The sequence below is a fragment of the Mytilus edulis genome, chromosome 3, assembly GCF_963676685.1.
Source record: "Mytilus edulis chromosome 3, xbMytEdul2.2, whole genome shotgun sequence".
NCBI lineage: Eukaryota > Metazoa > Mollusca > Bivalvia > Mytilida > Mytilidae > Mytilus > Mytilus edulis.
This window is the reverse complement of record NC_092346.1, coordinates 85,064,643-85,081,104: the sequence shown is the minus strand read 5'-3', so window position 1 is coordinate 85,081,104 and position 16,462 is coordinate 85,064,643. Positions and strand designations below refer to the sequence as shown.

The following is a 16,462-nucleotide window of genomic DNA, read 5'->3' as shown; positions in this document are numbered from 1 at the left end:
TTGGTTTTGAATTTTCAAATATGACGGCCTCGATACTAGATGTCGAAATTAGCATCTTGTCAATAAAATTGGTACCGTTAATGTTACAAATGTGAAATAATATATCTCTAATTCTACGTCGATTTGTGTTTTTCCCGACTGCATACGTCATATAAAAAAACAGCCATATGCCGGGTGATGACAATTATTCACACTCGGCAATTTCTCTTCGAGATTAGATATGGTGAATAGCACCTCTATCTGTACATGCTGTTCGAAGGTCCTCGAGAGATTTATAAAAAATGTTGTAAATGAAATTAACAAATGATCAAACTTGTGGGTATTAACGCTTTGTTATGCGTGATACAAAACTGTGGAAATGTTAAATGAGATTATTACACAAAAGCTGTCTATACGCCTTATACGCCTTATCCACTAAAGAATCGATGGTCATTTATTTCCCTCTCTAGTTAATTACATTGTCATGAAATGCTTGCGACAGCATTAACCTGGTTAATATATTATATTGGTTCATACTTTACAGCAATTATTAATTCCTGTCAATAGCACAAGAGGATTCTTCAATTACATTGATTTTCCCAGATATTGCACTGTAACGCCTACTCGGTTAGCTGGAAATAGCTAATGATTTGTTTCAAACACGACTCTTTATATAACAAAACTTTGATAATATAATTATATAATAAGAATCAAAACTATGTTTGGTTATAATTATAAGGAAACTAACATCAACAAAGGTCACCAAAATGATTAAACGAAATGCTTATGTATTTTTGTCTATTTAATATTGATATATTCGCATTATCAATTTATATATTAATTAAAAAATAAACTTGATCAAAACCTGTTTTAACCTGATGAAATTCAAAACAAAACATCCTTTAAAACTTCAAAGATACAAATGAATTTCCGGGGGAGGGTTAGATGAATTGAACATGATAAATACAAAAGTTAATTTACCACACCTTTAAAATATAAAGGATTAGGTTTGGGTTTTAAAGTTTTTCTGTTAAAATTCAATCACAACTTTTAAAGTTCCGTGACGATTTAGAACTCGACACATTGTATAGACAATATGTCACACCAAACCATAGGCAAAATTTTTTCCCCTGAATGTCTTCATTCCAATCTTCTTTTTAATTTTTAAATAAACTCATTTTGGTGACCATAGATTTGCAATTGGTTTGAGACAGACAGATACATAATCCAGTTTAAACATGAATTATAATGGTTTGATGCACTTGTCAGACATAGCATTTGTATCATATTGAATGGCATTAATTGGATATTGTTCTATTTCGTTTATTTTTGTTTTTATTGTTTTTGCTGCTTTGATTTTTGAGATACCACTTATATTATTGTTGAAGGAGGGGTGGAAGATACTAAAAGGATATTCAAACTCTTAATTTGATGACAAAAAAACTAACAACGCAATAGCAAAGAAAAATTAAAAACAAAAACAAAAAACAACAGATTAAACCCAAATATAGAAATGTAAATAGTTACCAAAGGTACCAGGATTATAATTTATTACGCCAGACGCGCGTTTCGTCTACATGAGACTCATCAGTGACGCTCAGATGAAAATAAAGACTGAGCAACACAAACCCCACTAAACACCGTGGGTATTTCCAGGTGTCCAGGAAGTGTAACAAATCCTGCTCCATAGGACAGTAATCGGTAAATCCCGTCCTGTACTCCTTTAAAATACGTTGGTCAGTTATATTAGGAACTTAGACATCACAAAATAACAGATTGAAAATTGACTCTTATCTAACCCTAAGACATCACCAAATTCAAACATGAAACTTTACCAATTGTGAATTTTGAGATAGAAACACACTTTTCGTGACAAATGAAAGGCAAGAAAATGCAAAAAAAAAAAAAACAAACACAGAAAACACCAATAAAGATTAGAGCAATAGCAACAGGCACCTTTTTCAAATCAAACTACAGTACGCAGGTGCTCTGGAAGGGATAACACATTCTGTCTACATGTTGCAATCGTCGTGTTGATAATGCCGGGTGGTAAAATGAGAATGGAGACGGGTATTGTGTCAAAAAGACATCAACCCGACCAAAGAGAAGAAAACAAACCAAGGCCGACAATGGGTCTTCAACAAAGCGAAACATCCCGCACCCGAAGTCTGACTCCAGACGCCCACTAAATAAAATATGTACTAGTTCAGCGTCAAAGCCGTCACATTAAACTTTGATATGATTCAGTAATGGCACTATCGAGAAAAGTAAACAGGACGGTATGCTGTCTCGTGATGTCGTATGTAAAATGTTTGAAGGGATAAATTCATTTTCACCACTGGACCTCTTGACTTGATAGCTTCCTTGTAAGCAGCAAAAATCTATCAAGAAAAGCATGATGGAAATGCAAGCTTTCGAATAGTGTATCAACTGGGATATGTATACTCAATGTGTAGACGCTACTTGAATATAGGTAGATAAAAATGAGAAGTTCACAATTTGAAAGATTAAATCATCTATTTTGTTACTACGCTTTGTTGTAACAGACCCTCAATGTCAATTTTAGATGTATGGGTAAGCCAAGATACAAGGAGATTTGACTTCTATATCCTGTATTTCTAGCTCGATAGGATAGATTAGTTCAACATAGTCACCAAACTTTGAAATATTTAGTGAGAGGACGTTATCTATATAATGGAACGTGAAGTTAAAGTCAATGTTTTCATCTTTTCATTGTTTCTAAGAAGCTCCTGTATGAAGTCTACTTCATTGAAACAAGAACAAGTTGGCAAAAAGAGGAGCACAGTTTGTTCACATGGTAATGCCGATTGTTTGTTGAAAAACACGTCCTCTAAATATAGCAAAGAAATTATTCTGATTCTATTTCTCAAAATGTTGCATCAACGTCTCTAGATCCAAATGCAAACAGTTTTACTCCATCTTACCCCACAAATTCATCGCTTACCAATGCCAATGTTATACGCAGCAATGAAACTGAAATTAATGTACAGCCAACCAATTTTGATAACTTCCGCTCCATGCAAAATACCCATCGTGACTTGCAGTCTACAAATAACTTGTACAACCAAGGCTTTTCTTCGGTATCAAATAGCAGTCAAAACCACAGATTACCAAAACTAGATTTACCGCACTTTGATGGGGAAATTTTACAATGGCAAACCTTTTGGGATTCCTATGAATCAACTATTCATTTCAACAGTACTTTGACCGAGATACAGAAATTTAGTTACTTGAAGGCCCAACTCCATGGCCATGCCGCCCAAACTATTGAAGGTTTCGCACTGACAAATGCCAATTACAATACAGCCGTCAATTTACTCAAAGAGCGTTTTGGATCGCCCCATAAGATAATTCATGCCTACATGAAAGCTTTAATGGAACTTCCTTCACCGTCAAATGATTTAAACAGCCTAAGAAGGTATGGAGACCACATAGAAACGTACGTAAGAGGTCTTGAATGTTTGGGTCAAACACAAGAAATGTATGGCGCGCTATTAGTACCTATATTTATTAGTAAACTACCAGTAGAAACGAGAAAAAGTATTGCCCGTGAATATGATAGCGATCATATAACTCTAAACAACCTCAGAAAAGCCATCACAAAAGAAGCGAGAATTCTTGAAGCGGGACAATTTACCGACCGCGAAGGTTTACATACTACCGCAACATTTCTGACCGAAGCTCGCAATAAAACTCAGCGAAATTTCAATACAAACAATCCACGTTTCAATGACAAAAAACGTCCTTGCATCTACTGCACTGGTATACATTTTCCGGGAGATTGCACGATAATTTCTGACGTAAATGAAAGACTGAACATCGTAAAGCAAATGAAAAAATGTTTCAACTGTCTAGGAAACCACGGTGTTGCCGAGTGTAAATCGCGTAACCGATGTAAGAAATGTAACAAGAAACATCACACCAGTATTTGCGGGGAACAAGCTACAGATGGAAAAGGACAGGACAGCAAGGAAAAATCAACCGTTGTAAGCTTGGTAAAAACAGAAGAACCAGAAACTGCAGTAATGTATACCTCACAACACACAAGCGTTTTATTGAAAACCGCTATCGCACCAATATCATACGGGAAACAGATCACAGAAGCTAGTATTTTATTTGACGAAGGTGCCCAACGTTCATTCATCACTCAGAGCATAGCAGACAAATTACAGATAAGACCAAGCGGAAGGGACACAATTGAACTGTCAGCCTTTGGAGACAAGGAGAAGAATATACGCCATTTGGATACAGCAACCGTTCAACTACAAACTGACAAAGGTGAGATTGTAAACATTAATGCATTGATTGTTCCAGATATTGCAGTTCCACTTCAAAACCAGACGAAATACTTTACACGCAATTTGCCATACTTGAAAGATTTAAAGCTCGCACATCCGACAAATAACGCTGATAGCTTTGAAATTTCACTCTTGATAGGAGCCGATTACTATTGGGATATAGTTCAAGATCACGTGATAAGAGGGAATGGACCTACAGCCGTAGCATCAAAAATTGGTTACTTGTTATCTGGACCGGTAATAAGAAACGGAGAGAAATCCTTAACTTCATCAATTCTTTTGAATGTTACTTCACACCATGCAGAGGAAAGCTATACCGAGAAATTTTGGAATCTAGAATCGTTAGGAATACGTTTACCACAACAGGACGATGAGGAGAGTTTTGTAAAGACTTATCAACAAGACTGTATCAAATTTGAAAACGAACGTTATTCTGCCAAGTTGCCATGAAAACTGGATCATCCGGACTTACCTTCAAACATCATGATCGCTAAAGCAAGGACCGAAAGCACAATTAGAAGACTAAGTCGTGAACCACATTTATTAAGAAAATATTCAGAAATTATTGAAGAACAAATGAAGAGAGGGTTCATAGAGAAGGTAAACGATAAAAACGACAATGGTAAAGGCACTCACTATATACCACATCATGCCGTAAAAAAGGATTCGACAACAACACCAATTCGTATAGTATACGACTGTAGCTGTAAAAAGTCGCCAGATCACGCAAGTTTGAATGATTGCCTAATGTCAACTCCGCCAGATTTGAACGACTTGACAAAAATATTAATGGGATTTAGAACCAAGAAGTACGCAATAAGCACGGACATTGAAAAGGCTTTCTTACATATCGGATTAGATGAGAAAGATCGAGATTTTACACGCTTTTTTTGGTTGAGCGACACAGATAATCCCAGCAGTACTCTTACAACATATCGATTTAAATCTATTTTGTTTGGTGCAACAAGTTCACCGTTCATCCTTAATGCAACACTACTTAAACACTTGGATGCATGCAACACAAATGTATCAGCAATGATGAAGAATGACCTTTACGTGGATAATATTTTGTCCAGTTTGGAAAATGAAGATGACGCCGCAAAGTATTTTGTACAAGCCAGATCATTGATGTCGGATGCTGGATTCAACCTTCGTTTATGGAGTTCAATTTGCTCAAAACTTACAGATTTAGCCAAACAACATGACGTATGTGAAAAAGAAACTTTTGTCAAAATACTTGGACTGAAATGGGATACAGTTAAAGATACGATCACTTTTCAAAAAGTCGACTTATTTGATATTGAACTACCAAATATTACGAAACGTGAAATTCTTAAACAGTCGTCACGTATTTACGATCCGCTAGGATTACTTAGCCCTGTATCCGTACGAGCAAAAATTTTAAGCAGACATTGTGGGAACAGAAGTACGGATGGGATGAACCACTACCATTAGAAATACAGACAACATGGAAAAATTTAGCCAAGGATTTGGAGAAAACGACTTATACAGAATTGAAAAGACCGTATTTTCCCAATTTACCAAATCAGAAAACCCAACTTCATGTTTTTGTAGACGCTAGTACAACTGCATACGGAGCAAGTGTTTACATATGTAACCATCATGAGTCATCTTTAGTTATTGCAAAGAATAGAGTAACACCACTTAAGCAACTGACACTACCACAGCTGGAATTAATGGCCGCATTGATTGGAGCACGACTAGCCGATCACGTAAAATCAGTTCTATACATAGAAAACATAACGTTTTGGTCAGACAGTCAGATAGTACTACAGTGGTTATCAACTTCAAAGCAATTAAAAAGGTTCTTACGAAATAGAGTAACGGAAATACGCAAATTGACCAATACACAAGAATGGAGATATTGCCCAACGAAAGATAATCCAGCTGACCTTCTTACTAGAGGACTCAGCGCGTCACAGTTTGAACAGAATACACTATGGTTCAACGGACCCGAATGGATCTCTGATGCATCAAAATGGCCGTCATGGAAACCAAATGACACAACAGTACTACTTACCAGTACAGATATAGAAGATTCAAGTACAGCAGACAAAGAAATAGATAATCAACAAGGAATACACCAAATTGTGCAAATTACTAGATATAGTACATTATCAAAATTACTACGAATAACAGCTTATCTATTAAGATTTATACGAAATTGCCGTTCGCCAATATTACAGAGAAATAAGGCGAAATACGTTTCAAGAGAGGAATTGCAGGATGCAACAGAGTGTTGGATACTAAATTGCCAAAGAACTTCATTTAAGGACGAAATGTTACACTTGAAATTAAAGGATACTAAACCTACTGTTTTAGTTAGACAACTAAGATTGTACCTGAATAACAAAGACGCAATTTGCTGTGGAGGGAGAATTCATAACGCACCTGTTTGTGAAAATACGAAATTTCCTTATTTATTACCTAGAAGTCATCATTTTACGAAATTAGTTGTTCTTGATATACACAAGTACATGAAACACTCAGGAGTTTTATCAACAGTGACTCAGATACGACAAACTTACTGGATACCCCGAATTCGCCAATACGTAAGAGGAATTTTGCGAAATTGCGTAATTTGTCGAAAAATCAACAGTAAACCATATACAGCACCCGATCCTCCGCCACTGCCAAAAGTTCGATTACTTGAAGCACCGCCTTTTACAATTCCGCCTCGGAAACATTAAAGAAATTAACCCAATCACCATCGCTAAACGATACGTTGTCAACATATGGAACAACTTGGAGATTCATACCAAAAAGAGCGCCCTGGTATGGTGGATGGTGGGAACGCTTTATAGGAATTACAAAAACTTGTTTGAAGAAAACATTAGGCAGATCTTACGTTACCATGGATACACTTCAAACAATTCTGACAGAAATAGAAGCGATCATTAATGATAGACCATTGACCTACGTATCACCAGATATTGAGGACGAGGAGCCGTTAACTCCGTCACACTTGCTGTACGGAAGAAGAATAACTTTAACGCCGTATCCACAACCGAATATTGAATACATTGCCGTGAATAGTGGAAAACAAGAACTGCATAAACATTTGAATAAACAGTCGAGTTTAATGGAGCATTTTTGGAACCGGTGGAAATCCGAGTACATAACGACTCTTAGAGAGTTTCATCGCCAAACAGGAAACAACTTACAAACTATACAAGTTGGAGATGTAGTGCAAGTCCAAGATGATAAATTACCGAAAAACCGATGGAACATTGCCGTTGTTGATGAATTGATCACCGGAAACGATGGTTTTACACGAGCAGCTATAATACGAACTAGTGCAGGACGTACTTCGCGTCCTATAGTAAAACTGTACCCGCTCGAAATCTGAACAAACATTAACAACTTAGATGACAATAATGATGATTCTTCAACAGAGAGATTGACAAGAGTTCTACCAAAACGAGCGGCATCTGTCCGAGCTCGAGAGAACATCAAGAAATGGACTACCCAAAAGTGATAGACTTCGTTAAAAGTGAAAGACTTCGTTAAAAGTGAATTTAATAAGTGAATTATTTGAATTTGTTTTAGAAAAACATTTTAATTATTTAATTTTCAGAAATATCTATTCGATTGACATTTAAAGTAATTAATAATTTCATATTTTAACTTTTGCCGGCCCCGAGAATGTCGGGAATTTAGCGCGAATATTTACATGTTAACGTTGCTACTTGACTTATGTATTTATGACGTTTACTTATATAGCAATGGCTAGACGTTAGAATAAACACGATCTATACACAACGCATTTTATCTACTTTACACAACAGAGGCATCGACCCAGTGGTAGTAATAACATTAACGGTACAAATTTCCCTGCACCAGATGCGCATTTCGACAATACATGTCTCTTCAGTGATGCTCGTGGCCAAAATATTTGAAATCCGAAGCTTATATAAAAGATGAAGAGCTATAATCCAAATGGTCCAAAAAGTATAGCCAAATCCGTGAAATAATCAGAGCTTTGCATGAGGGAGATACATTCTTTAATTTATAATAATGTAATGAAACCTAGCACCGTTGTAATCAGAATGTTTATGATTCAATTGGTCGTTTTGTTCCAGTCTGGTTGAAATAGAGATATATGATCTCGCTTCCCTTACAAGCAATCCACATCGAAGCATGCTACCGATAGTTGTGTATATCCTAGTCCGATGATCTACAGTTGATAGTTGTCTAATTTGCAAAACACAACATCTCATTATTGTTGAGAGGTTGAATATACCAACAGAGACATTCAATTTTCATAAGTCGAATAAACTGTCAACGCAATGGCACGGATGCGATAAATGATAACATATTATATCTTAGCTGTGGTTTTTCAAATATTTTGGCCTTTGAGACGTTGATTGTCGAAATGCGCATCTCGTGCAGATATATTTGTACCGTTAATGTTATTACTATCACTAAGTATTACTAACTCTGCTGGTGGACTGATAGTCCCTAAGGGTATCTCCAGTCCGGTAGCCAGTACTTCGGTGGTGGCATGAAAGTATGGATTTGTTGTTCAAATTTGCTGGAATAAAATTTTGGAAATTATTTAAAATTAAGGAATGTGTCTCCCTCATGCAAAGCTTTGATTCCTTGTCCTGCTTTGGCTATACTGTTTGTCCTTTTTTGTTTACAACTCTTTATATTTTTAATCAGCTTTCGAATTTCAACTGTTTTGACTTCGAGCATCACTTAAAGAGACATTGGTTGTCGAAATGCGCATCTGATGCATAACAATTTGTACCGTTTATGTTATTTTAATAAACTTATTATGAATAGGTATCAATCTAAAAAGTAAACGTACAACAATACTGAACTCCGAGGAAAATTCAAAATGGAAAATCAAATGGCAATATCAAAAGCTGAAACACCTCGAACGAATTGATAACATATGTCATACTCCTGATATTATATTGCGATCTTTCCATCTTCGTTGGTAGATTGATTTACTTTTAACAGAATTTATAACTAAATGGCTCTAAATTGGTCTAATTGACAATCATACAAAGATTTGTTATTGTGATAAAAACATATATTAAAGTTTATTCCATTGTAATCCATATCTCTCAAAAAAGTAAAATCACAAAAATACTGAACTCCTAGGAAAATTCAAATTGGAAAGTTTCTTATCAAATGGCAAAATCAAAAGCTTAAACACATTAAACAAATTGGTAACAACTGTCATATTCCTGACTTGGTGCAAGAATTTTCTCATATAGAAAATGGTGGGTTGAACCTAGTTTTATAGCTATCTAAACCTCTCACTTTTATGACAGTCTCATCAAATTGCATTATATTGATAAAGATGCGCAAACAAAACAATCAGACATAATAGGTAAAATGTCAATAATACAGCAGTCAACATTGTGCTATAATCCCAATCATTAAAAAAAACATACAAACATGCAACAAAGAAGCACAAAATGGCATACCGACCAGCATATTAGTAAAAATTAAAGACAAGAATACACAAATTTACCAAACTAGTATTACAATATTACAATGACGGGGTGATCTTATGTGATCCGGAAGGGTCTGAAGATCCTCCTACACATGTAGCATCCTTGGTTGGTGTTGCACATGAAAGTACAAACTCGGTAATAATTCCAATCCGGTATGTCACATTCGGTGAAAAATGGACGGAGTTATAGATACCACAGTTGGACACCTCTGTCGTCATCTGTGAAACAGATATCGATATCACATAACGGTCAACCAACTCGTGATAGCGTCCATATATTTAGCGAAAATATGATTTATATTTGTCGAGTTTAGAGGATTTGTATTTAAACAGACAGTCGGTATTCCAATAGGTACTAATTGTGCACGATTTGTTTTTATACTTGTACACTATAATATAATTCAAACAGGATGATTTCAACTTCCCAATTATCAATTTCTAATTTCTCGACCGTAACATATCCTCTGCTCCGACGTTTGTTGTTTACATGTTTCAATTGATTTGTTATTCTGATGTATGTTCACACTATACGTACTTCAAATATAGGAGTGTGCTCTGTGTCTAAAATAATAGCGACATTTTTACAGGATCTGCTTACTTCTCCGATATACCTAATATTTCCCTCGGTTGTTGGTAGGTTCGTTATTGCTTAGTTTTCTGTGTAGTGTTTTGTATACTGTTTTTTTTTATATTACGTTTTTTTCCATTTTGATACGGGTTTGTCTGTTTTACTTCATGATTTTTATTGTTCCCTTTGTATTTTACGCCTATTATTAATCTGTTTAATGGTCTGTTTTCGGCTGTTTTCTAGTCTATGGTCGGGTTGTTGTCGCTTTGCCACATTCTCCATTTCCTTTCTCAATTTAATCACTAAGCGTTTAAAACATACATTAGAATTATTTGCAGTTGAACGTGAACTGGATGCGTGTGTGGTTTCTGATAAAATTTAAGAAGTCATTGCAAAGGTGAAAATGTTGTGTGGAGTTAAGGAGAAGCATTCCGTTCTGTCGTTAGTAAAGTCTGTGTATCCAATATATTTTCGTCCGTAGTAATAGGTAAATAAACGTTAATTGCAACTTAGTTTCGAAATCTCGGTTAAGCACTGTTGGCAACAACAGCAGCGTTGTTGGCTGCTATATACATATGCTTAAAAACATACGGTTTAAAATATTCAATAAATAGATTATCTTCAAATAGATTTTAAAAGCTTGTGTTTAATTTATGATAGAATAAACCCCATTGTTCAAATTGACGCGTATTAAAATTAAAAAAAAAATACATCAAATCATGAACAACGCGACGGATGCCATATGTCGAGCAGGATCTGCTTACCCTTCCGAAGCACCTGAGCTTTTGATGGGGCTCGTGTTGTTTAGTCATTAGTTTTCTATCTTGTGTCTTTATACTATTATTTGTCTGTTTGTGATTCCTTTTTTTTAGCCATGACGTTGTCAGTTTATTCATGATCTGTGAGTTTGATTGTCCATCTAGCATATTTCGTCCCTCTTATAAAAGTGTTACAAAGAACCTTCCACATATTGCTCCTGACAACTTTTGTGAAGGTTTGTCATGTTGTTCCGGTTTAAAAGATGTTCATTGCTGGATTTGGCAAAAAGCATTCGGAATATCTGGTCTTAAAAATGCTCTTCAATTTCGTACTTTATTCAACCGTTTTGTCAATTCTATTCGAGTGCCAAAGATGAGTCTTTTGTTGACTGACGCGCGTCTGGTGTACACAATTTTAACCTTGATATCTATGATGAGTTTATCTAACGGTTAATGGGTACCTATGTAACAACACGAAATATCTACATCTACAGCATCAAAATACGATTGATATGCTTGTCAATTTCTTTTTTTCGTTAAAAATTACCTCCTTAACGTGTTCAACTATTTGCAACATCTTTAATTAGTTGTTACGACTTGTTAATCTTGTAGCACATCTGATGTGTCTGTGCAGTATTGTAATTCTCCGCATGACGTAGCATCATTATATAAATAACCTTAGCCGAGTGGTTGATAGAGCAGATTGTTACCCCTAGAAAACATAGTCAACTGCGGCGAAGCCAAGGTTGACAATGCTTTTTCAAGTGGTACCAATCTGCTCTATCACTCTCTCAGCTATGTGTTATTTAATTTATTAAACTGAATGTCCTATCATTATTGTTTTTTACAGATTAATTTTATTTTAAAAGTAATTTCTATGACGTCGCGTTCATAACGTTACAAGTATTAGAAAAATCATCAAAGTGAGGCAAGATGTTTTATTCTTTGTTTTGACAGTCAAATAATAAAATCTGAGCCAAAACGTAGAACTTAAGCATTGTATTTAATTTCTTCATGTAAATTCAATTTATTGTCCTTAAAATTATCGATTTTTGATTTGTCGTGACGAGAGGGTGACATTAAAAAAAGTCGTCACCCGCTCAGTTGCGTGATAGAGCAAATTAACACCCTCGTATTAGCGAAACAAAATATGGCATTTTAACGTGAAGTATAATAAAATAACTTATTACATAAAGATTCTGATTGGCTGATTTGTGATGCGTTTCAGATACAGCAACAGCTATTGGCTTAAATGAGATAACAAAAAATTACAGATCTCTCTCGTCTCAGGATAAGACATCAAATGCCGGAAAATTAACTATGTGTTCCGATACAATGTGTTTACAAAAATGCATTATGATTATCAGTATTTATAACTTCTGTCAATCAAGGCACATGTCCAGAGTCGTGGTTATTTGTAAATATGTTAAAAATCCAACAAGTGAAGTGAACAAAATTTGAAAGGCATAGGTGAATAACGCTCACTCTTAGGTAACGCGAAGCAGTCAACAGCGTTTTAGAAAGCTCAATTTTTTTTATAGTTAATAGCCACGACTCTGGACATGTGCCTTGATTGACAGAAGTTATAAAATACTGATAATCATAATGCATTTTTGTAAACACATTGTATCGGAACACATAGTTAATTTTCCGGCTTTGATTGACACTTTTTCAGAAACGTCCGCATTTAATTGTTTGTCAAGTTGTTTGTATTTGTTCGAATTGGGCCTTAAGAAAAGTTGTCGAAAAAGGGAAAAATTGGTCCTTTAGCATCCTTAAATTGGCTTTCAAGTGCTAAGCTTTGATCGTTCCTGGTGAAGGTAAATCTAGAAAAGCGCTTCGGACGCATGCAATTTATAACGTGTTCATTTTATTTCTGTAAGTACTAACGTAGTGATCCAGCCATTAGATTCCGGTGAGCAAATATAAATTCGCTGACAAACTAATATGAACTATTTTTGTTCCTGCCAACCTTAAAAAAATCTTTTATAGGTCTTCCGGAGAAACGGAGTTCACCCTTTGGAGTATTTATCTCCCAGTTTCTACGATATTTCAGAGAAGCACTTCCTACCATGATTTCTTTAATAGAAGGTTGCTATAATATTTACAAGGAATCTATTGAATAAAGAATTCCAAATGATTAAGTTGAAATCATCCCTTCACAATGTTTATGGACACCCTGACGGTTAATCGTTATAGAATATCTGTTTCACAGGATGGCCACAGATATGTTCCTATTGTTAATCGTTATAGAATATCTGTTTCACACGATGGCGACAGATGTGTTCCTATGGTTAATCATTATATAAACACGATGGCGACAGGTTATTCCTATGGTTAATCGTTATAGAATGTCTGTTTCACAGGATGGCGACAGATATGTTCCTATTGTTAATCGCTATAGAATATTTGTTTCACACGATGGCGACAGATATGTTTCTATTGTTAATCGTTATAGAATATCTGTTTCACACGATGGCGACAGATATGTTTCTATTGTTAATCGTTATAGAATATCTGTTTCACACGATGGCGACAGATATGTTTCTATTGTTAATCTCTATAGAATATCTGTTTCACACGATGGCGACAGACATGTTCCTATGTTAATCGTTATAGAATATCTGTTTCACACGATGGCGACAGATATGTTCCTATGGTTAATCATTATAGAATATCTGTTTCACACGATGGTGACAGATATGTTCCTATTGATAATCATTATAGAATATCTGTTTCACACGATGGCGACAGATATGTTCCTATGGTTAATTGTTATAGAATATCTGTTTCACACGATGGCGACAGATATGTTTCTATTGTTAATCGTTATAGAATATCTGTTTCACACGATGGCGATAGATATGTTCCTATTGTTAATCTCTATAGAATATCTGTTTCACACGATGGCGACAGACATGTTCCTATGTTAATCGTTATAGAATATCTGTTTCACACGATGGCGACAGATATGTTCCTATGGTTAATCATTATAGAATATCTGTTTCACACGATGGTGACAGATATGTTCCTATTGATAATCATTATAGAATATCTGTTTCACACGATGGCGACAGATATGTGCCTATTGTTAATCGTTATAGACTATCTGTTTCACACGATGGTGACAGATATGTTCCTATTGATAATCGTTATAAAATATATGTTTTACACGAGACAGATATGTTCCTATTGTTAATCGTTATAGAATATCTGTTTCACACGATGGCGATAGATATGTTCCTATTGTTAATCGCTATAGAATATCTGTTTCACACGATGGCGACAGATATGTTCCTATGGTTAATCGTTATAGAATATCTGTTTCACACGATGGTGACAGATTTGTTCCTATTAAATAAATAAATAAATAAATAAATAAATAAATAAATAACTAATCTTTATTTCAAGAGGATGATCCCATTAGTTAAAACTAATCTTCCTGAGAGTCCTCAAAATAATAATAACATATTTATAAGTACATAGAGTATTATAAAGTTATATTATACACAATATACAATTGTATTTAAATAATAATGAAAAAGCATATTAATTTGCACAATTGATGAAAAATTTGTAACATTTTGTTTTAAAAGATACAAGTGTATTACTCATTTTTATTTCATTTGGTAAACTGTTCCATATTTGAGAACCTGAATATGTAAATGTTTTCTTTAAAAAATTTGAGATAAATACTCCAAAGGGTGAACTCCGTTTCTCCGGAAGACCTATAAAAGATTTTTTTAAGGTTGGCAGGAACAAAAATAGTTCATATTAGTTTGTATTGACAATCGTTATAGAATATCTGTTTCACACGAGACAGATATGTTCCTATTGATAATCGTTATAGAATATCTGTTTCACACGATGGCGACAGATATGTTTCTATTGTTAATCGTTATAGAATATCTGTTTCACACGATGGCGATAGATATGTTCCTATTGTTAATCGTTATAGAATATTTGTTTCACACGATGGCGACAGATATGTTCCTATGGTTAATCGTTATAGAATATCTGTTTCACACGATGGTGACAGATTTGTTCCTATTGATAATCGTTTATGAATATCTGTTTCACACGATGGCGACAGATATGTTCCTATTGTTAATCGTTCTAGAATATCTGTTTCACACGATGGCAACAGATATGTTCCTATTGTTAATCGTTATAGAATATCTGTTTCACACGAGACAGATATGTTCCTATGGTTAATCGTTATAGAATATCTGTTTTACACAATGTCGACAGATATGTTCCTATTGTTAATCGTTATAGAATATCTGTTTTACACATTGTCGACAGACATGTTCCTATGGTAAATCGTTATAGAATATCTGTTTTACACAATGTCCACAGATATGTTCCTATGGTTAATCGTTATAGAATATCTGTTTTACACAATGTCGACAGATATGTTCCTATGGTTAATCGTTATAGAATATCTGTTTCACACGATGTCGACAGATATGTTCCTATGGTTAATCGTTATAGAATATCTGTTTCACACGATGGCGACAGATATGTTCCTATGTTCCTATGGTTAATTGTTATAGAATATCTGTTTCACACGATGGCGACAGGTTATTCCTATGGTTAATCGTTATAGAATGTCTGTTCCTATTGATAATCGTTATAGAATATATGTTTCACACGATGGCGACAGACATGTTCCTATTGTTAATCGTTATAGAATATCTGTTTCACAGGATGGCGACAGATATGTTCCTATGGTTAATCGTTATAGAATATCTGTTTCACACGATGGCGACAGATATGTTCCTATGTTCCTATGGTTAATTGTTATAGAATATCTGTTTCACACGATGGCGACAGGTTATTCCTATGGTTAATCGTTATAGAATGTCTGTTCCTATTGATAATCGTTATAGAATATATGTTTCACACGATGGCGACAGACATGTTCCTATTGTTAATCGTTATAGAATATCTGTTTCACACGATGGCAACAGATATGTTCCTATTGTTAATCGTTATAGAATATCTGTTTCACACGAGACAGATATGTTCCTATGGTTAATCATTATATCTGTTTTACACAATGTCGACAGATATGTTCCTATTGTTAATCGTTATAGAATATCTGTTTCACACATTGTCGACAGACATGTTCCTATGGTAAATCGTTATAGAATATCTGTTTTACACAATGTCCACAGATATGTTCCTATGGTTAATCGTTATAGAATATCTGTTTTACACAATGTCGACAGACATGTTCCTATGTTTATCGTTATAGAATATCTGTTTCACACGATGTCGACAGATATGTTCCTATGGTTAATCGTTATAGAATGTCTGTTTTACACAATGTCCACAGATATGT

At 34.8% G+C, this 16,462-nt stretch overlaps 3 protein-coding genes across 3 annotated transcripts; all 3 read left to right on the top strand.

Moving 5' to 3' along the window:
* Window positions 1-3,362: 3,362 nt before the first annotated feature.
* On the top strand, window positions 3,363-4,748 carry LOC139515468 (uncharacterized). Its single transcript, XM_071305040.1, has one exon. It carries the CDS (start codon window positions 3,363-3,365, stop codon window positions 4,746-4,748), a length of 1,386 nt encoding a protein of 461 aa, XP_071161141.1.
* Window positions 4,749-4,781: 33 nt separating this feature from the next.
* On the top strand, window positions 4,782-7,009 carry LOC139515467 (uncharacterized). The gene is made up of 2 exons (XM_071305039.1): window positions 4,782-5,504; window positions 5,708-7,009. The coding sequence occupies exons 1-2, from the start codon at window positions 4,782-4,784 to the stop codon at window positions 7,007-7,009; spliced, it is 2,025 nt and encodes a 674-aa protein (XP_071161140.1).
* Window positions 7,010-7,173: 164 nt separating this feature from the next.
* On the top strand, window positions 7,174-7,797 carry LOC139515466 (uncharacterized). Its single transcript, XM_071305038.1, has 2 exons — window positions 7,174-7,624; window positions 7,715-7,797. The coding sequence occupies exons 1-2, from the start codon at window positions 7,174-7,176 to the stop codon at window positions 7,795-7,797; spliced, it is 534 nt and encodes a 177-aa protein (XP_071161139.1).
* Window positions 7,798-16,462: the final 8,665 nt, after the last annotated feature.

Bases quoted from the DNA above. Each gene is read 5' to 3' on its own strand.
- LOC139515468 (XM_071305040.1), top strand. From the start codon at position 3,363: ATGAAAGCTTTAATGGAACTTCCTTCACCGTCAAATGATTTAAACAGC.
- LOC139515467 (XM_071305039.1), top strand. From the start codon at position 4,782: ATGATCGCTAAAGCAAGGACCGAAAGCACAATTAGAAGACTAAGTCGT. The intron at 5,505-5,707 runs GTATGTGAAAAA...AATTTTAAGCAG, and splicing joins ATTTAGCCAAACAACATGAC to ACATTGTGGGAACAGAAGTA.
- LOC139515466 (XM_071305038.1), top strand. From the start codon at position 7,174: ATGGATACACTTCAAACAATTCTGACAGAAATAGAAGCGATCATTAAT. The intron at 7,625-7,714 runs GTACTTCGCGTC...ATTCTTCAACAG, and splicing joins AATACGAACTAGTGCAGGAC to AGAGATTGACAAGAGTTCTA.